Source organism: Pongo abelii, chromosome 3 (genome assembly GCF_028885655.2).
Source record: "Pongo abelii isolate AG06213 chromosome 3, NHGRI_mPonAbe1-v2.0_pri, whole genome shotgun sequence".
NCBI classification, from domain to species: Eukaryota; Metazoa; Chordata; class Mammalia; order Primates; family Hominidae; genus Pongo; species Pongo abelii.
Genome location: NC_071988.2, coordinates 110,424,635 through 110,449,728, shown reverse-complemented (window position 1 = coordinate 110,449,728; position 25,094 = coordinate 110,424,635). Strand labels below are relative to the sequence as shown.

Below are 25,094 nucleotides of genomic sequence, written 5' to 3'. Positions count from 1 at the left end.
GAGAACATTATTACAGAATTATTAAATTTTTACTCCATTTCACTATATGAAAATATATACATTACTTAAAATAATACAATAGGCCGGGCGTGGTGGCTCACGCCTGTAATCTCAGCACTTTGGGAGGCTGAGGCAGGTGGATCACGAGGTCAGGAGTTCGAGACTAGCCTAGCCAACATAGTGAATTCCCATCTCTACTGAAAAGCAAAAAAAATTAGCAGGGTGTGGTGGCAGGTGCCTGTAATCCCAGCTACTTGGGAAGCTGAGGCAAGGAGAATCACTTGAACCTGGGAGGTGGAGGTTGCAGTGAGCTGAGATGCACCACTGCACTCCAGCCTGGGCAACAGTGCAAGACTCCGTCTCAAAACAAAACAAAATAGCAATGCAATAGAACTCAGTCAAATGTTTTATTCTATGAAAAATGTAGACAGTGGCAGTGAAAATGATATGCTAAAGAAAAACAGTTGTTGAAAGAGAATTTTGATATAAAGTTGCCTTATAATAAGCAATTAATTTACTTTTGTGGTTAAATTCCAAATATTTCTTTAATGTTTAGGAAGGAAGTTTTAGTTAAAATGTAAAGAAATGATGTCACAGATTTTTTTTCCTGTGGTTTACACTGTAAAGAAATCACGTAGGCCTAGTTTTCAGCACATTTGACTTTTCTGAAACTTATGTATAAACAAGTGAGTCTTCATTTAACACTGTAATGCTGTAATTCTCCTACTGCATTAAGGTCATTAACTTTCAATGTGTCTTGGTAATTTTTTTTTTTTGAGTTAGGGTCCTGCTTTTTCGCCCAGGCTGGAGTGCAGTAGTGAGATCATAGCTCACTACAGCCTCAAACCCCTGGGCTCAAGCAATCCTCCCACCTCGTCCTCCCAAAGCAGTGGAATTATAGGCATGAGCCACTGCACCCAGCCCGAGTCTTTGTAATTTTATAAAAATTCAAAACACTATTCTGTTTTTAACTTTACATTCCAGTGAATGTGTGAGAAATGATGGCAAGAATAATCTTTCCAAGAACATTTTTTCAGGTTTAATTCATAGTGACCTCCCACAATATGGTTCTTTTCTGTTTAAATCTTCTTTGTCTTTGTTAAAACTGCCAAAAATGATGAACAAAAGATGTAAAATAGTGACATTAACAGCTTTCCACCTTTTTCCAAATAACCAAAGGATTCTAAGCGTACAAATGTTTCTGTGCTTCCAGGTTTTTTGTACATTAGTGTAGCAGTAGTAATCACTTAAAAGTGACCCACTTCAAAAGTTATCTATTTCATCTAGGATTATTGAAAAGCAATAATATGTTATTAGACTGAAGAATATGGAATCTTTCAAAAATATTAATATTAATATATTATTTCTACTGACAGTCTTATTTTGACAGGAAGTTACCAAGCACTTGTTGACTTTCTTTTCTATTTTATCAACAGCTCTTTTGAGGTATAACTTACATACCATAATGTATACTCATTAAAACTGTACAGTTTAATGACTTTTAGTAAATTGACCAATTGTGCAAGCATCACCAAAATCCGTTTCTAGAACATTCCCACCATCCCTCCCCACCCCCACAGGACAACCACTAATTTGCTTTATGTCACTATACATTTGCCTTTTCAGGACATTTGATATAAGTGGAACTTATATGTTCTCTTGTGATCAGCTTTTTTCACTTAGCATAATGTTTTTGAGGTTCATCCATGTTGTAGCATGTATTAGCATATCATTTTTATTATTGAATAATATTCTGTTTATGATATATCAAATTTTATTTATTCATTCACTGATAGATCCTTGGGTTGTTTCTGATTTTGATTATTATCAATAATGCTGCTAAGAACATTAATATACAAGTCAAGTCTTTCTGTGAATATGGATTTTCATTTCTTTTGGGTAGGTACCTAGGAGTAGAATTATCGGGTTGTGTGGTAATTTTGCATTTAACATTTTAAGAAACTGCCAACCTTTTCCAAAGTGGTTGTACCATTTTATATTCTCACCAGTGATGAATGAGGGTTCTGGTTTCTCTATATCCTTGCCAATATATAGTATTGTTAGTTTTTTTCTTATAACCATTGTAGTGAGTTAGTAGTGCTATCTTAATTTCTTCATGACTAATGATATTGGGCATATTTTCATATGCAGATTAGCCATTGTATATCTTCTTCAGCTAAATGTGTTTTCGTATCTTTTGCCTGTTTCTTAGTTGTGTCATTTTGGTTTTATTGAATTATAAAAGTTCTTTATGTTCTGGATACAAGTCCTTTATTAGATACCTGATCCACTGGGTGTGGGGTTTTTGTCCTCTCTTCCAAATCACCAAAGCCGCTAGTTTTCACTGCTGGTTCCCCCTGTGGTAACGCTACTGTGCCAACCCAGCCTAGGGCATGGAGGGGTTGGGAATAGGCCTAGGCAAGAGTGCTGCAAACTCCCACTATTCTTAAGTACACTTCATCTCCCATTCATGAATAAATGTTTCTCAATTTAATTTTTATATCTGTGATCAATGTCTAGAGCCCTGAAACTTTTTTTGTTTGGTCTGGTTTTGTACATTTTTTTAGGAGAGTATTTGCAGACCTCTTCACTCTACCATCATGGAATTCAGCAATAGGTCTTGAATTGTGTTTATATAGAGAATTTAACTTTTTGTAATGACCTTTAATTTTCTTGTTGTGATAGTAACACATGTCTGGAGTATAAAATGAGGAACTGCATGTAACTTAAGAGGAGAAAATTAGCATTATTCAAGATTTGACAACCCCCTAAAAAAAAAACCACTGAATATATTTGTATATGTCCTTCTAAAGTTTTTCTGTGATCATATAGACTTATAAAAACAGATTATGCTTGACATGAGTTTTATAGCCTTCTCCCCAGCCCACCCCCAATAACAGTATACTGCAAATATCTGGCAGTCCCTTTGTATAAGATATGAGTCCTGCTCACTGTTACTTGCCCTTCCCCTGTGTTCGGAGCCTGATTGGAGAGAGAATGACCTATGAAGAAGCTCCAGCTTTTGCTGGGCTCTGCCAATTTGCCTTCCAGAAATTTGAGCCACTTTAGATCCCACCTATACTTCTTTCCAACATCCGTTTCTCTTTTTTCTGTTTCTTTTTTTTACTTAAAAAATTTATTTTCATTACTCTTTGGTTTTTTACTCAACTCTTTGAGTTACTTTTTTTTTCTTTTGAGATAGGGCCTCACTTTGTCACCCAGACTGGAGTGCAGTGGTGTGAGCATGGCTCGCTGCAGCCTCAACCTCCTAGGCTCAAGTGAGCCTAGGCTCAGCCTCCTGAGTACCTGGGATTATAGGCGCATGCTTCTACACCCAGCTAATTTTTGTATTTTTTGCAGAAAAGAGGTTTTGCTATATTGCCCAGGCTGGTCTTGCACTCCTGGGCTCAAGCAGTCTGCCTGTCTTGGCCTCCCAAAGCAGTAGGATTACAGGCATGAGCTACTGTTCCTGGCCACTCTTTTCTTTTTTAAAAATTTCTGTGAGTAGAATGGATAACAAATGGTATCACATTATGATTTTTGCCCATCTTTGATTACTAGGAATTTCACTACCTTCTGAGAAAATCTATTCCATCAATAGAAGTGACTGTTATTTCTTCTTTATATGTCTTAAAACGTGTCTCCATGTAACTGCCATTTACTTTCTCCTACCGTCTGAATCACGTGGCAGCTCTTTTAAAACCTGAATATGTTCCAACCTCAAATCTTCTCTTTTGAGTATAACTGTTCCAGGTTTTTCATTTCTTCTTCATATTACATTGTTATATTTTTATTTTATTTTTAATTTTTTTGCTGGTCTTTTCATCAAACTTTCCCAGCCATTAATTAATTCGTTAAAGTTTGTTCTCTGGTAGTTTGGACAAGGAAGGTTCAGGTGTACGTATTCTCTTAGCCTTTGTCTATTCAAATTGTAGCTTTTATAGTTGAAGGACCGCTTGGCTGATTATTAAATTTGGCTCATACTTTCTTTTCTTTTCTTTTTTCTTTTCTTTTTTTTTTTTTTTTTTGAGATGGAGTTTTGCTCTTGTTTCCCAGGCTGGAGTGCAATGGCGCAATCTTGGCTCACCATAACCTCCGCCTCCCAGGTTCAAGGGATTCTTGTGCCTCAGCCTCCCGAGTAGCTGGGATTACAGGCATGCGTCACCATGCCCAGCTAATTTTTGTATTATTAGTAGAGACGGGGTTTCTCCATGTTGGTCAGAGTGGTCTCAAACTCCCAACCTCAGGTAATCCACCCACTTTGGCCTCCCAAAGTGCTAGGATTACAGGCGTGAGCCACCATGCCCTGCCTTGGCTCATACTTTCTTTCCATAAATATTTTGTAAGCCTTTCATATTCTGCCAAGGCCAAATATTGCAATCTATAAATTTGAGGCCACTCTTATTTTTCTTTTATTACATAGTGCATGATTTTTGCTTGGCTGTGCAAAAGATTCTTTATTGTTAGTCTAATAATTTCCTTATAATATATCTTTGTGTGGACTGTTCTGGGTTGTGATGTGCCTTTCAATATGTAAACTCAAAGCACTTCTGTTTAAACAAAGATTTTGTGAATTACGTCTTTACATGTTCTATTCCATTGTTTGATTTTCTTCATTGGGGATTCCAAAGCGTGGAAATGGGGCATAAAGTGGCATCAGTTAGCTGCTTTCTGTAGCTCTCAAATCATTATGATTTCTAAAAATGTTTCATTGTATCTACTTTCCTCATTTCCTCTCTGCCCCTTACTGAGGTGAACAGTTTCTGTTCTTCTTTGTGTTCTTATAATTTAGTCTTCACTTCTGAAATGTTTTTTCCTCTTCCCCCTTTCCTGAGTTCCACCAGTCTCCGCTTCACTTTCTCCTATGATCTGATCACCTTTTCCCTGAATTTTTTCATTTCTGATTTGTGTTCTTTCATCATTGTGATCAATTCTTTAACTTTTTTTATTGTGATAAAATATACATAACATAAAATTTACTATTTTAACCATTTTAGATATATAATTCTGTAAGATTAAGCATATTCACAATGTTGTACATCACTACCACTATCCATTTCAAGAACTTTTTATCACCTCCAACATAAACTTTATAACCATAAAACAATAACTTCCTATTTCTACCAGCTCCCAGCCCCTGGTAGCCATTGTTCTTCACTCTGTCTCTATACGTTTGCCTAGCCTAGGTATCTCATATTAGTGGAACTAGACAATTTTTGTCTTTTTGTGTCTGATTTATTCACTTTGCATAATGCTTTCAGGGTTCATCCATCTTGTAGCATGTCAGAAGTTCATTCCTTTTCAAGCCTGAATAATATTCCATTTTATGTATATTCTACCTTTTATTTATCCTTTCATCTGTTGTGAAACAATTTAGATTGTTTCTACTTTTTGGCTGTCATGAATAACGCTGCTATGAACATTGTTGAACAAATGTTTGTTTGAGTCGCTGCTTTCAGAGTATGTACCCAGAAGGGGAATCATTGGATAATATAGTAAATCTATGTTTAACTTTTTGAGGAACCATTTAGCTGTTTCCCACTTTGGCTGTTCTACTTTATATTTCCACTGATGATGCACAGGGGTTACAACTTTTCCACCTCTTAACCAATACTTGTTATTTTCTTTCTTTCATTTTTATAATAGCCATCCTAATTGGTATGGAGTGATATCTCATTGTGGTTTTGATTCTCATTGCCCTAAAGACTAGTGATGTTGAGCATCTTTTAATGTGCTTATTAGCCACATTATGTCTTGTTTGGAAAAATGATTATACACGTCCTTTGTTAATTTTCGAACTGGGCTATTTTTTGTTGTTGAATTGTTGCAATTCTTTACATATTTTGAGTATGTATTCAGATATATGAATTGCAAATATTTTCCCCTATTCTATAGGATTCTATTCTATGTGTTGTGTCTTTTCACTCTGTTGTTAGTGTCTTTTTTTTTTTTTTTTGATATGGTCTCACTTTGTAGCCAAGGCTGGAGTGCAGTGGTGAGATCATGGCTCACTGTAGCCTCGACCTCCTGGGCTCAAGCAGTCCATCCACCTCAGCCTCCTGAGTAGCTGGGACTATAGGTGTGTGCCACCATGCCCAGCTTGCTTGCTTGCTGATTGATTGATTGATTGTATTTTGTAGAGACAGGGTCTTGCTATGTTGCCCAGACTGTCTTGAACTTCTGGACTCAAGCAATCCTCCTGCCTCAGTCTCTCAAAGTGTTGGGATTACAGGCATGAGCCACTGCTCCTGGCCATGGTGTCTTTTGATGCACAAACATTTTTAGTTTTGATGTTCAATTTGTCTTTTTGTTGTTGTCTGTGCTTCTGTTGTCACATCCTTATTAAAATTTTGTTCTTTTTGTTGGGTTATAGTTTCCGTCTGCTTCTTGGCAGCATTTTTCTGATGAGTTGTTGTAGGAAGATTGTGATGCTTTTTTATACTTAAAAAAGTACTGTTTCTATATAAATGCTGTCCATGATCCTTTTTTCCTACTCATACTGAGTGAGATGAATTTTTGCAGGTTAGTAGCAAGAGTTTCCTATGGGGTATAGTGATAACGGGCCAAAGTAGCCTTTCAGGTTTCACAGCTCAGGAGTTTCCCCCCTCTATTGCTACAAAAATGACTGTTTTCTTAATACAGCCCTTCTGTTTGCCCACCTCTCCTTTGCCTCTCAGAAGCTGGCCTGGGTCAAGAGAGCTCTGTTGTCTTTTCTTCATAAACTTGCCTCCCAAGGTGATGCACTCACTCTTAGTGTATTTTTCTAATGCTTCCTGATATCTGCCACCTTGGTGTGCCTGTAGGTATTTTCTGTACCTTCTCCCTCCTTTTCTCTAATCATCTGAGTCTTGTTCGGCTCCTTCTGACAGTGTGCTCTATCTTTCAGGTGGTAAGTATTTGTAGGAGAGTTTGAAAGCTTTCCACTGCTGGTCCTTTCTAGACTCCTGCCCCAGTGCTGATGTGATGTTTGCCATAAGCTTTCCACACCATCTTCACCTTTGGCATCACATATACAAATCAGAGTTTATAGCTTTTCTGTTACTTTTCTTCATCGTCTTCATCTGTGTGGTTTCAGAAGAAGTGATAACAACATTTTTAATGGATTTGTCTTTAATACGTTCTTGAACATTTCAACAGTACTAAGTACATAGAGTGTTTTTTAATAGAATGTTTTTAGTCTAATTTGAATAAATTAGTTGAACTTAATTTGTGAGCTATAAGGCAATTTAAGCAATTTTAAATAATTTTTTGGATAAAGAAATCAATGGGCTAAATCGAAAAAAACATAAAGAGAAATTTAAATGGATTATCGTTTAAAAATCTTTTCTTAAACTTTACTTTTCTGTGAATGTTTAAAGATTGTTGGATCTTTATTTTTCAGATCATAGACCTCTTTGAGAATATGATTTCTAAAACAATTATATTTTATGTACTTTCAGGGTCTCATGATTCATGGATTCTAAGTTAAGAGCTATTGTCTTGGATCTACAATGCACATAAATAACCGTATATGCTATGAAATGTTTCTGTAAGGGTAATGAATAAGATATCTATGAACTGCTTTGAGTTTTTAAAATTAATGTACTAGATTTAGAAAATTGATTTTTAGACGGCTTCAGATTTCCTTGATTTAACAATGTATTCAGTAAATAATTGACTTTCTGACAGAGCACTATTTGGGGATTCTCACATAAAATAAGTCCATAGCTAGCTATTCCAAGGTGGACATGTGCCTCTATTACGTCATCAGGCTACAAGTCCTTTTTTTCTATTTTACTGTACTTAGAGCTTAGCTTCTGGGTTGCTACTTAATTACAACATGGCTATTGGTCGTTGTATCTGTGATCTAGGCAGAAAACAGGGACATGGGGAAAAGACTGTATTGCTCCCCTTTTAAGGAGTTTTTCTGATGGTCCCAGCAACATCTATTTACATCTTGTTCATCAAACATATACATATGTCCATCAAAGATGTGCTGCAATGAAGGCTGGGTACATTTTAACTGAGCACTTTGTTCCCTATCAGCGCAAACAAAATCAGAGTTGTCTTACTAAGGAAGATAAACACCCATCAATAGGCAACTGCAAACTCTGCCACAGTATTCTTTTCTCTTTTTTTTGAGGCAGAGTCTTGCTCTGTCACCCAGGCTGGAGTGCAGTGGCATGATCTCGGCTCACTGCAACCTCTACTGCCCAAGTTCAAGCAATTTTTGTGCCTCAGCCTCTGGAGTAGCTGGGATTACAGGTGCCCACCACCACACCCGACTAATTTTTATATTTTTAGTAGAGAAGGAGTTTCACCATGTTGGCCAGGCTGGTCTCGAACTCCTGGCCTCGAGTGATCCACCCCCCTCAGCTTCCCAAAGTGCTGGGATTATAGGCATGAGCCACCGTGCCTGACCTGCCACAGTATCCTTTTAAAGAATTGGTCACCACAGAGAAATTTTTAATCAATGTTTTCAGCATTAACTCTCTTCTCACTGTGTGAGAAATGCTTTTACATACATTATTTAACCCATTTATGCCTAGTGTTCCATTATTGGAACGCTAAGCTTGTGGGAGTTATTTATATCCTACTGCTTAAAGTCATCATTCAGGTCTGATTTTTAGCAAGAAAAATTTGCAACCTTCGGCATAAATGGGTTAATTAAACTCTCATAACAATTTTGTTGATACATAATGTTTGTACATATTTATGAGGTACATGTGATATTTTATTAAATTCATTGGCTGTGTAATGATCAAGTCAAGGTATTTGACTTGATCACCTCAAGTATTTATCATTTCTATGTGTTGGGAACATTTCAAGTCCTTTCTTCTAGCTGTTTTGAAATACACAATACTTGTTAACTATAGTCATCCTACTCTGCTATCAATCATTAGAATGTATTCCTTCTAACTGTATGTTTGTACTCATTAACACCTCTCTTTATCTCCCTTATACTCACACTCATAACACTTTTAAGTAGGTGGCTGAAGGCCCGAGAGCTCCTGGAAAATCCAAGGGTCCAAGAATGGGTCTGGTGTAAGACTAAGGGTCCAAAAGCTGAAGAACTTGAAGTCTGATGTTCAAGGGCAGGAAGCATCCAGAATGGGAGAGAGATGGAGGGCAGAAGACTCAGCCAGTCTGGTCCTTCCGTGTTCCTCTGCTGGCAGCTGATTAGATGGTGCCCACCCAGACTGAGGGTGGGTCTGCCTCTCCCAGTCCACTGACTCAAATGTTAATCTCATTTGGCAACACCTCCACAGACACACTCAGGAATAATACTTTGCATCCTTCAATCCAGTCAAGTTGACACTCAATATTAACCATCACAGACCGCATGGGTCATCCTTCTTTATTTTTGGGTTTTCTCTTTTCCAAAGCTGCACATTCACCAAAGAGGCTGACATTCCCTGGGAGACTATACCAGTCAATGGCAAAACCAGGATTCAAACTCAAGTGCCCTAATTTCAGATCTAGTCCTTTCCCAATGATGCCAACCTTATCCAAGCTAATATGATTGTCTATGTCTCTATAAAATAGTAATCCTACAATTGTTATTGTTAATTTTTAAATTGCAATTTGGAAAGAACATGTTCCTTTTCCTCTTATGCTGTCAAAAAATTGGTATAAGGTATAACTCTTTGTTAGCTGGGAGTCTCTTTGAGGGATTCCTATTTTTTCCAAATTTTTTATTAATAAAAAATATCAAGCATTCATAAAAGTTGAAAGGGGACTCTGTATACTGCCCACTTAGATTTAAAAGTCAGCATTCTGTGATATTTGTACTCATTCCCTCTGTCTCTTTGTATGTTTGTATACGTATGCATATATACAATATATATACAGGCATAGACACTTTGTGTTTGAAATATTTTAGTATTTGAAGACATCATTACATTGCATTCCTGTTTCAGCATGCACCTCATAAGGATAAGGAATACTATAGCTGGAATAAATTAGTTCTTACGTGATGTTATGATATGTTATTATACCTAAAATATTTAAAGTTACACTGTCTAATATCCAATACATTTTCACATTTTCCCAGTTGTCCTGATGAGACAATTGGCTGTTTTTATTTTTGCTTTTTTTTTTTTTTAAAGAGACAGTGTCTTGCTCTGTCACCCGAGCTGGAGTTCAGTGGTATGATCGTAGCTCACTGCAGCTTCAAACTCCTGGGCTCAAGTGATCTTTCTGCCACAGCCTCCTGAGAAGCTGTGGTGGGAGGATTAGCCATCATGCCCAGATAATTTAAAAAAATTTTTTTTGGAAGAGATGGGATCTCACTTTGTTGCCCAGGCTCGTCTTGAACAACTCTTACCCCTTTTTTTGATGTCAGTTATGCTTATATAAAGGTCTCAAACTCCTTGCCTCAAGTGATCCTTCTGCCTCGGCCTCCCAAAGTGCTGGCATTATAGGCATGAGCCACCACACCTGGCCTAATTTTGCTTTTAAAAATGAGTAGACTTTTTTTGAGCAGTTTTACATTTACAGAAAATGACTAGGAAGTACAAAGTTCCCACATAATTCTTTGTCCTTACTTCCCAGTTTCTTCTATTATTATCATCTTGCATTGGTGTGGCACATTTGTTATAATTGATGAGCCAATATTGATACATTATTATTAAGTAGATCTCATAGTTTACATTAGGTTTCCCTGTTTGTGTTATGCATTCTGTGAATTTGGTAAAATGCATGATGACATGTATCCATGTTTTTCTTTAATAAATGGGGAAACAATCAAGATTCATATATTACATTTGAAGGTTGTATATTTTAACTTACTTGAAATCTAGAACCAATCTTTCCCTCATGACATTGATGTTTTGAGAAGTCCAGGCTGATACTGTGTTAGAATGTCCCTCCTTCTGGATTTGTTTCTTTTTTCACAGTCTCTTTTAACTTTTTCTTCTAGCTTCTGTATTTACTGTAAACTAGAAGTTAGGTTTACAAGCTAGTGAGCATCACCTTAAAGGTTTTTAGCAAGAATACTTCATAACTTATGTGTTCTTTATAATGCATCACATCAGGAGCACATGATGAGAAGTCCTCTCATGATTAGTAATGATAAATTGTATCTTTTGGGTAACGAGTTAAGGTGATTACAGCCAGATATAATTGTAATAGTGAATTTTTTCTTTGCAATGAGTGTATAATCTGTGAGGTAATCTTTTTGACACTATGAAAATCTTATTCTCCAACAACCTTTCATCTGGTGTTTTGGCAGCTGCTGATTATCCTTGCTTACATTATTTATTAAGTGATTTGTGAGAAAAAATGGTGGTTTTCTAATTGTCATTCCTTCTACATTTAACTGCAGCATTCTTCTGTAAAGAAGGCCTTAACTTTTTTACCCCTTTCTCTCACTTATTACAGATTCAGGGATTTTTAATATACTATGTTATTAGTGTATTAAATATGTTAATACATAGGTTATATGTATTAATAAAAAATTTAGGTTAACTAAACATGTTATTATTTACAGTGGTTACTCTTGGTGCTCTAACTCTCCTAAATTTGCCCAGTGGGATTCCATTACACTGGCTCATAGGTCTTGTGGACATGTCCCCTTAGGCCTTGAGCATTTTTTTTATTGCTTTCTGGAGTGAGATGTCTCAGGACCACCTGGTACTTTCCTTGCACTACTTTTATTTGGTGATGGGGTGGCTTTCTATCTTATGTATATTCCTTGTTAGATTTATTAACCCTAGCTACAGTTCCAAAGAGTCTTGGAGCACATGGTTCTGAATTTAACCAGCAATATAATCTGATTATTCTTCAAAGTACTTTAAATATATGGGCTTTAAATTTGTGAAGGATCACCATAAGGAAATACAGGCCATTGATTTCAGTAGTCTAAAATTGGATTTTGTATTAAGTTAAACAGAGCTGCATACAGGTAATGTTGGCCCCCTTGGGCCCTCGCAGAGCTGCCAATATTAAAGGTTCTGGCGATACCATAGTGTGTCATCATTAAAAGCTCATGCACTGGAGCCTTAAGGATCTGGGGTTATGTTCTGGCTCTAAACCTTACTAGCTATGTGTATTAGTCTGTTCTCACATTGCTATGAAGAACTCCCTGAGACTGGGTGCTTTATAAAGAAAAGAGGTTTAATTGTCTCCTGGTTCCACAGGCTGTAAGGAAGTATGGCTGGGAAGGCCTGAGGAAACTTACAATCATAGTGGTAGGTGAAGGGGAAGCAGGTTCATCTTACATGGCCAGAAGAGGAGGAAGAGAGGAAAGAGGGAGGTGCTACACACTTTTAAACAACCAGATCTTGTGAGAACTGACTCACTATTACCATCCACCCCCCTAGTCTAATTACCTCCCACCAGGCCCCTTCTCCAACACTGGGGATTACAATTCAAGATGAGATGTGGGGTGGTGACTCAAATCCAAATTATATCCTTCTGTCCCTGGCCCTTCTTAAATCTCATGTCGTTCTAACATTGCAAAATACAATCATTCCAGAGCTAGACTCCATCTCAAAAATAAAGATGAAAATAAAAAATACAATCATTCCTTCTCAACAGTCCCCCGAGTCTTAATTCATTTCAGCATTAACTCAAAAGTCCAGTCCAAAGTTGCATCTGAGACAAGGCAAGTCCCTTCTGCCTATGAGCCTGTAAAATCAAAACCAAGTTGTTTTTTTTTTAGCAAGTTAGTTTCTTCCAAGATAAAATGGGGTACAGATGTTAGGTAAATACATCCATTTCAAAAGGCAGAAATCAGCCAAAACAAAGGGGCTACAAGCCCTGTGCAAGTTTGAAACCCAGCAGGGCAGTCATTAAATCTTAGAGCTCAAAAATACTCTTCTTTCACTCCATGTCTCACATCCAGGCCACCCTGATGCAAGGTGTGGGCTCCCAAGGACTTGGGCATCTCTGCCCATATGGCTCTATAGGGTACAGCCCCTCAGTTGCTTTCCTGGGATGGCATTGATTGCCTACAGCTTTTCCAGGCACATGATGCAAGCTGTCGGTGGATCTACCATTCTGGGTCCTGGGAGATGGTGGTCCTCTTCTCTCAGCTCCACTAGGCAGTGTCCCAGTGGGGACTCTTGTGTGGGGGCTCCAATCTCACATTTCCCCTCTGCATTGCCCTAGTAGAGGTTCTCCATGAGGGCTCCATCCCTGCAGCAGACTGCTGCCTGGACATTGAGGAGTTTCCAAACATCCTCTGAAATCTAGATGGAGGTTCCTAAGCCTCAACTTTTGCCCTCTGTGCACCCATAGGCTTAATATGTGGAAGCCACCAAGGCTTATGGCCTGTACCCTCTGGAGCAGTGGCCTGAGACGTATCTTGGGCCCTTTTAGCCATGGCTGGAGCTGGAGTGATTGGGACACGGGGACCAGTGTCCTGAGTTTGAGCAGAGCAACAGGGCCATGGGCCTGGCCCAGGAAACCATTCTTCCCTCCTAGGCCTCCAGCCCTGTGATGGGAGGGGCTGCTGTGAAGATCTCTGAAATGCCTTTGAGACATTTTCCCCATTGCCTTGGCTGTTAACATTCAGTTCCTCTGAATGTTCAGCTGCAAATTTCTGCAACTGGCTTGAATTCCTCCCTAGAAAATGGAGTTTTATTTTCTACGACATGATCAGGCTGGAAATTTTCTAAACTTTTATGCTCTGTTTTCCTTTTATTAATAAATATAAGTTCGAGTTTCAGATAATCTCTTTGCTCATGTATATGACCATACACTGTTAGAAGCAGCCAGGTCAAATCTCGAGTGGTTTGCTGCTTTGAAACTTCTTCCTCCTGATACCCTAAATCATCTCTCTTAAGTTCAAAGTTTCACAGATCCCTAGAGAAGGGGCAAAATGCTGCCACTTCCTTTGCTAAAGCATAACAAGAGTAACCTTTACTCTAGTTCTCAATAAGTTCCTTATCTCCATCTGAGACCTCCTCAGCCTGGACTTCATTGTCCACATCACTATCAGCATTTTGATCACAACCATTCAACAAGTTTCTAGAAAGTTCCAAACTTTCCGTCATCTTCCTTTCTTCTTCTGTACCCTCCAAACTGTTCCAACCTCTGAACATTACCCACTTCCAAAGCTGCTTTCACATTTTGAGGTATCTTTATAGCAATGCCCACTCCTAGGTACCACATTTGCTGTATTAGTCTGTTCTCACATTGCTGTAAATGTGGGTTGTGACTCAAATCCAAATTATATCATTCTGTGCCTGGCCCTTCACAAATCTCATGTCCTTACCTGAGACTGGATAATTTATAAAGAAAAGATGTTTAAATGGCTCACAGTTCTGCAGGCTGTACAGGATACAAGGCTTGGGAGACCTCAGGAAACTTACAATTATGGTGAAGGCAAAGGAAAAACAAGCATGTTTTACATGGCCAGAGAAAGAGGAAGAGAGGAAAGGAGGAGGTGCTACATACTTTTAAACAACCAGATCTTGTGAGGACTCACTCACTATCACAAGAACAGCAAGGGAGAAATCCTCCCCCATGATCCAGTCGCCTCCCACCCAGCCCTTCCTCTAACATTGGAGATTACAATTCCACATGAGATTTGGGCAGGGACACAAATGTAAACCATATCACCATGTAAATTTAGGCAAGTTTCTTTTCCTGGCACCTCAATTTTCCTTTTTCTTTTTCTCCCTTTCCTCCCCTCCCCTTTCCTCCCCTCCCCTCTCCTTCTTCCTTCCTTTCTTTTCTTTTCTTTCTTTCTATCCTTTTTGTTGTTCTTGTGCTTTAACTTTCTCATCCCAATGGAAATAGCTAAGAGTACATACTGATAAAGTGATTTGGAGACTTAGACACATTAATTTTTTATTTTTTGTCTTTTAAATTTTAGATTCAGGGTACATGTGCAGGTTTGTTACAAGGGTATATTACATGATGCTGAGGTTTGGGCTTCTATTGATTCTGTCACCCAAACAGTGAACATAATACCCAATAGGAACTTTTTCAGCCCTTTTCCCTCTCCCTCTCTCCTCCCTTTTTCTGTACCCAGTGTTTCGCTCCCACTATATGTGAGAACATGCTGTATTTGGTTTTCTGTTTCTGCATTAGTTTGCTTAGGATACTGGCCTCCAGCTGCATCCATGTTGCTGCAGAGGACATGATTTCATTCTTTTCTATGGCTGCGTTGTATTCCGTGGTTTATGTGTACTACATTTTCTTTATCCATTCCACCACTCATGGGCACCCAAATTCATTCCATGTCTTTGATATTATGAACAGTGTTGCAATAAACATATGAGCACAGGTATCTTTTTGTTAGGACGATTTGTTTTCTTTTTTCTTTTGAAACGTAGTCTCACTCTGTCACCCAGGCTGGAGTGCAGTGATGTGATCTCAGCTCATTGCAACCTCCACCTCCCAGGTTCAAGTGATTCTCCTGCCTCAGCCTCCCAAGTAGCTAGGATTACAGGCACTCACCACCACACCTGGCTAATTTTTGTATTTTTAGTAGAGATGGGGTTTCGCCATGTTGGTCTCAAACTCCTGACCCCAGGTGATCCATCTGCCTTGGCCTCCCAAAGTGCTGAGATTACAGGTATGAGCCATTGTGCCCAGCCGATTTATTTTCCTTTGATGTATACTACCCAGTGATAGGATCGCTGGGTTAAATGGTAGTTCTATTTTTAGTTCTTTGAGAAATCACTAAACTGCTTTTCACAGGGGATAAACTAATTTACATTCTTACCAACAGCATATAAATGTACACTTTTCTCTGCAACCCTGACAACATCTGTTGTTTTTCGACTTTTTAATTATAGCCATTCTGACTGCTGTGAGGTGAGATCTCATTGTGGTTTTGATTTGTGTTTCTCTAATGATGAGTGATGTTGAGCATCTTTTCATGTTTGTTGCTGCTTATATGTCTTCTTTTAGGAAGTGTCTGTTCTTGTCCTCTGCTCATTTTTAATGGGGTTATTTATTTTATTCTTGTTGATTGGTGTAAATTCCTTATTGATTCTAGATATTAGTCCTTTCTTGGATGCATAGTTTGCAAATATTTCCTCCCATTCTGTAGGCTGTCTGTTTACTCTGTTGATAGTTTCTTTTGCTGTGCAGAAGCTCTTTAGTTTAATTAGGTCCCAATTGTTACATTTTGGTTTTGTTGCATTTGCTTTTGAAGACTCAGTCATAAATTTTTTGCCTAGCCTGATGTTCCCAAGGATATTTTCTAGGGTTTCTTCCAGGATTTTTATAGTTTGAAGTCTTACACTTAAGTCTTTAATTCATTTTGAGTTAATTTTTGTATATGGTGAAAGGTAGGGGTCCAGTTTCAGTATTCTGCATATGGTTAGCCAGTTTTCCCAGCACCATTTATTGAATGGGGGCCCTTTCCCCTTGTTTATTTTCGAGAGACATTAGTTTTAAACCATGTACAACAGTGTCTGTGATACAATCAGTCCCTTCTATGTGTTAGCTATTATAAAAACTCAAGGCTTCTGAAATTTGTCCTATTTACTGTATTGATGAAAGCTGTCTTTATTCAGGTCCTAATATCATAATTATTGATGTTGCTTCTGAACATACCTTACTTTGTATTAAAGAGACCATGAAACATGTAAATAACTATTTTTCTCTACTACAAGAATATGGAATTTGTTTCTCATTTCTAGCAAGTGCACTTATCTTTACAGCATGTGTTTTTATTCTCACCACTATCTATTTGGAGACAGTGTTAAGACTGTGGCCCCTGGACTCAGCTTGCTTGCCTGAGTGTGACTCCTGGTTGCACCACTTCCTTATGCGAACTGGAGCAATTTACGGCATCTCTGTGCCTTTTCTGAAGTGGGAATCACAAAAGTATCTTCCTTCCTAGAGTTTCTTTTTTATAGGATTTAATGAGTGAAGCCATTTGAAGTATTGGCAGCCCTTACTGGCATAGACAGTAAAGACTCCATAAAAGTTCACTGTCATTATCATTTTGATTTTTTTCTTATCTTTTAAAACTTTAATTTTTGATTTTCTCTGATAATTTAAATTTTTTTCTAGGTATTTTAATCAATTAGAGAGAGAGAGTGTGTGTGTGTGTGTGTGTGTTGTTACAGAACAGAAATGAGTTCTGGCTAATTTCAGCATAAAGACACTTTACTGGAAAGTTACTGGAGCAGCTTACCAAATGGAATGAACAGTGGAAGAATGAACAATGTCAGAAAGAGTCGATGAAGGACCATATCAGCTGCAGTGATGCAGATGGCAAATGCGACCACCCATCTTGTTAGAGTACTACAGTAGTACCCATTTTCTGTCTTTATGATAAGCCAGTCAAGTTTCAGTGGTATGCAGGAGAAGGGAATCTGATTCACCTGGTAGAGAGACTGAGCCCCGTCTTTTCTAGAGGCAAGGCAATCCTTTTGAGTAGTATTGTTATCAAAGCTGTTCACAGTGAACATGCAGTCATTCCCCAAAACACAGTCTGGATTTGTTATTTGGAAAAAGGACAAGTGGAGACTAAGTGTCCCCAAACCACAATAAATATTTGCTACAATCAGTGTATTTTGTTAACTATCCTATTTTCCAACAAAAGTAAAGGCATCAACAAGGTCACCAGTACTTAATTATAAAAAAGTATACTGGTATAAAACTCAGGAGATCTGGACTCTAGGCACAGCCCTTTTTGACTGAAACCACAACTTTTTAGGTCCTGATTTTCTTACTTCTAAGGCGATAGTATAAGAATTAGAAGGCCCCTAAGGATTACTCTAACAGTAAAACCTTAAGGTTCTCTGGTTGTCTTTGTTATGTGGGAACCTATATTGTTTTTATACACACACAAACACACACACACACCCATGAATATGCTCCAGATAGTCCAGTCTTCACACTCAAGTGATGCATGGGAATTTATATGCAAACAAAAGTTTAAACAGTTAAGGTAGACTCAGAATACCTTAATTAGTAACTTTATTTTTTTTTGAGACAGAGTCTCGCTCTGTCGCCCAGGCTGGAGTGCAGTGGTGTGATCTCAGCACACTGCAAGCTCCGCCTCCCAGGTTCACGCCATTCTCCTGCCTCAGCCTTCTGAGTTGCTGGGACTACAGGTGCCCACCACCATGCCTGGCTAATTTTTTTTATTTATTTTATTTTTATTTTTTGTATTTTTAGCAGAGATGGGGTTTCACCATGTTGGCCAGGATGGTCTCGATCTCCTGACCTCGTGATCCGCCCGCCTTGGCCTCCCAAAGTGCTGGGATTACAGGTGTGAACCACCATGCCTGGCCCTAATTCAAGGTTTTAAACTCAAATATAGACAGAATTTCTAAGAAAACCTTGTGAATTTCTAGGAATAAATCAAGGAATTGTGATAAGTACATATAAAGTTATTTTATCTTCATTCAAAGGTCATACTTACAGATTTTAGAAAATTAGAGATGTATGGAGAATAGTAATTAGGTCATCAGAATATTCAGCAATGAAATGTGTCTCAACCATGTTTCCCTTTTAAAAAAGTAACCTTTATAGAGATACTTACCACAGGAATGATTAATTAACTTTCCATTACTTTAAGAAGAAATCAGAATAATAATTCCTAGAAGAAAGAGGAGGAGAAGGAAAAGGATTATGACAATCAGTACTCAATGAGTATGCCAGGCACTGTTCTTACTCCTTTACATAAATGAACTCATTTCTACCTTGTACATTTCTATGACATACAAACTCTTGGTATTCCCATTTTATAGATGAGGAAATTGAGGTACACAGAAGTTATATGACATGTGCAAGGTTATAGCTAATGAGAGTCAGAATGGGATTCGATCCAGTCTTGTTCCATAGTCTATGCTCTAAACCACTATGCTGTATTCTCTATGTAAGCAGATAAAATAAGATAAAATTTATATAATTTAAGTTCACTGTCAGCTGTTTTTAATGCTACACTTGAAATTTTTTTTTAAGTTTTGTTATTACTGGTTATTTTTTAGCTGCTTGCTCACCAGATATACCTGGTTGAAATTTCCCATGGATTCAGTTGAAGGAGATTGATATATTTATAAACCTACAAGAAAAAGAAATTATTAACTGTTACAAGTTTGACTTAATTAACAAAATCATAATTTCCTTGGTAACAGAGATCATGGGTTTTGCCCATACTGCTACTACTCCATAGTAGCTACCCCATGACTTGTTTATAATATTAATAGATACTAAATCTGTATTGTACCTTTACATTGGCTGAAATTTCACTGGAGAAATATGGCTTTCAAATATGACCTACAAAAGATGCAGATATGTTAGTAAAAGCTGACCTGATTCTGTAGATTATACAATTTAAAATCAAATTGAGCTTACAAGTATCCTACTCAAAGATTGTAGAATTAACTTGTAATTGTCTTGTCACATATAGCATTTATAAGTTTGTCACTATAATTGTACATAAACTGCACTATAACATTAATATAAATCTATTATAAATTAAGGAGAGGAACATGGACCTAGAGCAAGATGAAACTGTCTCTTACTAGTTCTCTGACTTTTACCAAATAACTTAACTCTGGTTTTTGCTTCCTCAACTCTAGATTGAACGTAATGTTTCTATTCTTAGGATTCTTTGGTGACTAAATGTTGGTGATTTAAGTCATTTAATAGTATTTCCACATTGGTAAGCTGCTACATTCATTCTCAAAAAGTGGAAGTTTCCTCCAATTTTAGCCTCTGCCCCCAGATAAGACCGTTCGCATTTTGCCATCTCTCTTTTCAGTGTTAGGATTTATTAACATATATAATAACATTTATATAAGACACATGCTTAAAAAATTCCTCTTTGCTTGGATGCAGATTTTTATTACAAGGAAGAAACAAACTCTTATGAATTTTTCATTATGTTATTAACTTGAGGTAATTGAATCTAAGTTGCATTTTTATTTATAATATATATAATACAATCTTGTTGAAAATTTAAAATTGCAACTACCTAAATGTTGTTGTTTCAAAGATTTGAGGGCATTTTGAACCTCAGTAAGAACTGAGTTGATATCATGTTCCAGAAGATTACTGAGATATTTACAGATGTAATCAAATCAGAGAACTATAATGGTCATTATACATGAAGAATGGTTATTGTAATTTTTTCTTCTGACACTTTAAATTAAAGCTACCTTAAAATGACACCGAGACAAATTTTTGTCTTTAGAAACATCTCATTGTTTCAGGATCTGCCTGGCGTTTCACTGTTCTTATAAATGTTTTATTTTCCTGTTAACCAGGTACTGCTGAGTCACACCCCTTAGTTACTGTAGTAATATATCTTAGATACGGCAGTGTATTGCTCCCTCTCTTAGCTGCACACTTCATTTGTGGCTTTAGGTTTTTCATTACTTTTCACTCCTTTTAACCATTATATCTGAGCAACATGTGAGAGATGTTAGAGATTTTGATTTGAGTTGAAGTAAAAATAAGACCACAACTATTCATCTTCAAACACATTTCAATTCAGGTGTTTCTGTTGTAACCATGCAACCTCCTGTGGTAAATATGACTGACTGCTCTTTTTTCTTACGCTTTTTTAAGCAAAGTAAAGCAGCGGTTCGGCTGAAAGAAGACATGAAAAAGATAGTGGCAGTGCCATTAAATGAACAGAAGGATTTTACCTATCAGAAGTTATTTGGAGTCAGTCTCCAAGAACTTCAACGGCAGGGGCTCACCGAGAATGGCATTCCAGCAGTAGTGTGGAGTATAGTGGAATATTTGACGCAGCATGGTGAGTTAAGTCATGCTTTAGTCTGTTCATTTTCACAGTCCCTTGCATAAACAAATTATTTGTGTGAATTATTTCATAATGTATGATTAGACTGTCCTCTAAAGCACCTTCGTTAGAATATTAAGTTATTGTGTAATATACTTTTCATTTAAAAAAGGGCATTACTGCTTAACATGATCTTGACAGTACTAATTTGATTAACCATAGAGCAATCACTTTAATTATAGAGATTTCTAGTTTGGAATGTTTCCTAACTACAAATTCCTAAAATACACTGTTGTAATATTAATAGTCAGTTTGCTAGATTAATTAAATTCCAACTGATATTCAATAATTTTTAATGTAATCAAACACGTTTTTGGGTATCTCTTTTACCTGAGGTCAATCATGAACTTATTCAATGCCTTGACTATCCTCATACACTTAGGAGAGACATCAAAAAACTATAATGTAAAGCTTACTATGCAGGGTGGTGGGGGGTGGTTTCACTTATTTTTGGAATGATAAAATTAAGCATGTAAAACATTTGGAGAATAATATAGTACATTACACAGTAAAAAGATAAATTATATCTCATTTAGTTATTGAGAGCTATGAAGCCCACAGCTTTTTGATGATTTTGTTTAAAATAAATCACAAGTCTGGATAATTTGAGAGAATGCTTCCATGTTCCCTACATCTTTTTTTAAGGGATAGGATCTTGCTCTGTTACCCAGGCCAGAGTGCAGTGATATGATCATAGCTCACTGTAATCTCATACTTTAGGGCTCAAGTGATCTTCCTTTCTTAGCCTCTCGAGTAGCTGGGACCACAGGTGTGTTCCACCACACTGCCTGATTTTTTTTATTTTTATTTTTATTTGTAGAGACAGGTTCTCCCAATGTTGTCCCAGCCGGTTCTGAACTCCTGGGCTCAAGTGATTCTCCCACCTCAGCCTCCCAAAGTGTTGGGATTATAGGCATGAGCCATGATGCTCAGCCATGAAGGGATTTTTAAATGTAAAACTTGAGGCCTCAAAAATATTCTGTACAGTAGTCCCCCCTGTTATGCATGGTTTGGTTTTCTAAGGTTTCACTCTTACCTGTGACCAATCATGGTCCAAAAATACTAACTGGAAAATTCTAGAAATAAACAATTCATCAGTTTTTGGGGGCTTTTTTTTTTTTTTGAGACGGAGGTTAGCTTTTGTAGCCCAGGCTGTAGTGCAATGGCGTAATCTCGGCTCACTGCAACCTCTACCTCCCGGATTCAAGCAATTCTCCTGCCTCAGCCTCCCAAGTAGCTGGGATTACAGGTGCACACCCAGCTATTTTTTTTTTTTTGTATTATTCATAGAGATGGGATTTCACCATGTTGGCCAGGCTGGTCTTGAACTCCTGACCTCAGGTGATCTGCCTGCCTTGGCCTCCCAAAGTGCTGGGATTCCAGGCCTGAGCCACTGCACCCGGCCACCAATTCATCAGTTTTAAATGGTGTAGCCTTCTCAGTAGCATGATGAGATCTCCAGCCATCCTGCCGCTTGGGACCTGAATCCTCCCCTTGTCCAGTGTATCCATGTGTATATGCCACCTGCCTATTAGTCACTTAGTAGTGGCCTCAATTTGCAGATCGATCATTGTGGTATCACAGTGCTTGTGTTCAGGTGACTCTTATTCTACTTAATAATGGCCCCAAAGTGCAAGAATAATAATGCTGGCAATTCGGATATGCCAAAGAGAAGCCATGAAGTGCTTCTTTTAATTGAAAAGGTGAGTTCTCGACTTAATAAAGGAAGAAAAAAAATTGTATGCTGAGGTTGCTAAGATCTATGGTAAGAACAAATCTCTCCCATTTTTTCTATTGTATTGCTTTTTTTTTTTTTTTTTTTTTTAAAGGGACAGAGTCTTTCTCTGTTGTCCAGGGTGGAATGCCATGATGTGATCATAACTCATTGCAGCCTCATATTCCACAGTTCAAATAATCTTCCCACCACAGCCTTCTGAATAGCTAGCATTATACAGGCATGTGCCACTGTAACCTGCTAATTAAAAAATATTTTTTTAGAGGCAGGTCTCACCATGTTGTCCAGGCTGGTTTGAACTCCTGGCTTCAAACAGTCCTTCCACTTCAGCCTCTTAAGTAGCTTCGATTATAGATGTGAGCCATTGCACCTGGCTCTATTCTGTTTTATTATTAGTTGTTGTTGTTAATCTCTTACTATGCCTACTTTTTAAATTAAACTTTATCATAGATATGTATGTATAGGAAAAAAAAACAGTATATATAGGGTTTGGTACTATCCAAGGTTTCAGGCATCCACTGGCAGTCTTGGAACATATCCCCTGCCGTAATTACTCAAATTACAGTGGGTCTACTGTAATTTGAGTAATTTGTTTCAGGCCATATCTTTCCAGGATTACAAGTCTCTTCTCCCTTTCTGATAAGAATCATTTATTGGAAATGAGTGAGAAGCACTCATCACATGTTCCTCTATAGGAACATGTATAAACTTTTGACAGGGACTCTATGGCAGATTATTCATTCTGCTGATGGTTAGAGGTTAATTGAAAAAACATCTATCTGCTTTGGTTACTAGGCATGTAGATGACTGATATGGTTAGGCTTTGTGTCCCCACCCAAATCTTATCTTGAATTATAATCCCCTAATCCCCACGTGTCAAGGGAGACACCAAGTGGAAGTAATTGAATCATGGGGGTGGTTTCCCCAGGCTGTTCTCTGATAGTGAATGAGTTCTCAAGAGATCTGATGGTTTCACAAAGGGCTCTTCCCCCTTCACTCAGCACTTCTTCTCCTTCCTGCTGCCTTGTGAAGAAGGTGCCTCGCTTTCCCTTTGCCTTCTGCCATGATTGTAAGTTTCCTGAGGCCTCCCCAGCCATGCTGAACTGTGAGTCAGTTAAACCTCTTTCTTTTATAAATTACCCACTCTCAGGCAGTTCTTTATGACAAAATTACATTTTTTTTCTGAAAACTTAAGAGCCAGGTTTCTGTTCTTACTCTGTAGAATTTTTCTCCTTATTAAAGGAAGATAAATTGCAAAAAGGCCAGATTCTCAGAAAACAGCTCTGGATTTATTCAAATGCTTCAAACAGTTAAACACAAACTGTTACACATAGCATGACAGGAAGATGGAAGTCTGGCCTACAAAATCTTGAAGCCAGGAGTTACAACCAGCTTTTTTTTTTCTTTTTTCTTCTTTTTTTTTTTTAATTAAGTATTTATTGATCATTCTTGGGTGTTTCTCGGAGAGGGGGATATGGCAGGGTCATAGGATAATAGTGGAGAGAAGGTCAGGAGATAAACACATGAACAAAGGTCTCTGGTTTTCCTAGGCAGAGGACTCTGCGGCCTTCTGCAGTGTTTGTGTCCCTGGGTACTTGAGATTAGGGAGTGGTGATGACTCTTAAAGAGCATCCTGCCTTCAAGCATCTGTTTAACAAAGCACATCTTGCACCGCCCTTAATCCATTTAACCCTGAGTTGACACAGCACGTTTCAGAGAGCAGGGGGCTGGGGGAAAGGCCATAGATCAACAGCATCCCAAGGCAGAAGAATTTCTCCTAGTCAGAACAAAATGGAGTCTCCTATGCCCACCTCTTTCTACACAGACACAGCAACAATCTGATCTCTCCTTCCTTTCCCCACACTTCCCCCCCTTCTTTTCAACAAAACCGTCATCGTCCTCATGGCCCGCTCCCCATGGTCGCTGTCTGTTCGGAGCTGTTGGGTACACCTCCCAGACAGGGCGGCCGGGCAGAGGCGCTCCTCACCTCCCAGACAGGGCGGCCGGGCAGAGGCGCTCCTCACCTCCCAGACAGGGCGGCCGGGCAGAGGCGCTCCTCACCTCCCAGACGGGGCGGCCGGGCAGAGGCGCTCCTCACTTCCCAGATGGGGCAGCCAGGCAGAGGCGCTCCTCACATCCCAGACGGGGCGGCCGGGCAGAGGCGCTCCTTTCTTCCTCCCAAACGGGGTGGCAGCCAGGCAGAGGCGCTCCTCACCTCCCAGACGGGGCGGCCTGGCAGAGGCGCTCCTCACCTCCCAGATGGGGCGGCCGGGCAGAGGCGTTCCTCATTTCCTCCCAGACGGGGTGGCAGCCAGGCAGAGGTGCTCCTCACCTCCCAGACGGGGCGGCTGGGCAGAGGCGCTCCTCACTTCCTCCCAGACGGGGTGGCAGCCAGGCAGAGGTGCTCCTCACCTCCCAGACGGGGCGGCCGGGCAGAGGCGCTCCTCACTTCCCAGACGGGGTGGCCGGGCAGAGGCGCTCCTCACATCCCAGATGGGGTGGCCGGGCAGAGGTCCTCCTCACTTCCCAGACGGGGCGGCCGGGCAGAGGCGCTCCTCACCTCCCAGACGGGGTGGCCGGGCAGAGGCGCTCCTCACATCCCAGACGATGGCGGCCGGGCAGAGACGCTCCTCACTTCCTATACGGGATGGC

The 25,094-nt window shown here is 38.9% G+C and overlaps 1 protein-coding gene across 18 annotated transcripts in view; it reads left to right on the top strand.

Moving 5' to 3' along the window:
- FAM13A (family with sequence similarity 13 member A) overlaps positions 1-25,094 on the top strand; it is a 331,498-nt gene that overhangs the window by 13,381 nt on the left and 293,023 nt on the right. For 16 of the 18 annotated variants that reach the window (XM_063723517.1, XM_063723518.1, XM_063723520.1 and 13 more), the window contains one exon: positions 20,473-20,662. In XM_063723517.1, coding sequence (XP_063579587.1) covers positions 20,473-20,662 — 190 coding nt within the window. Of the gene's footprint in view, positions 1-20,472; positions 20,663-25,094 lie in introns of those variants that run through there. The other 2 variants (XM_063723522.1, XM_054554159.2) reach the window with 1 other exon arrangement.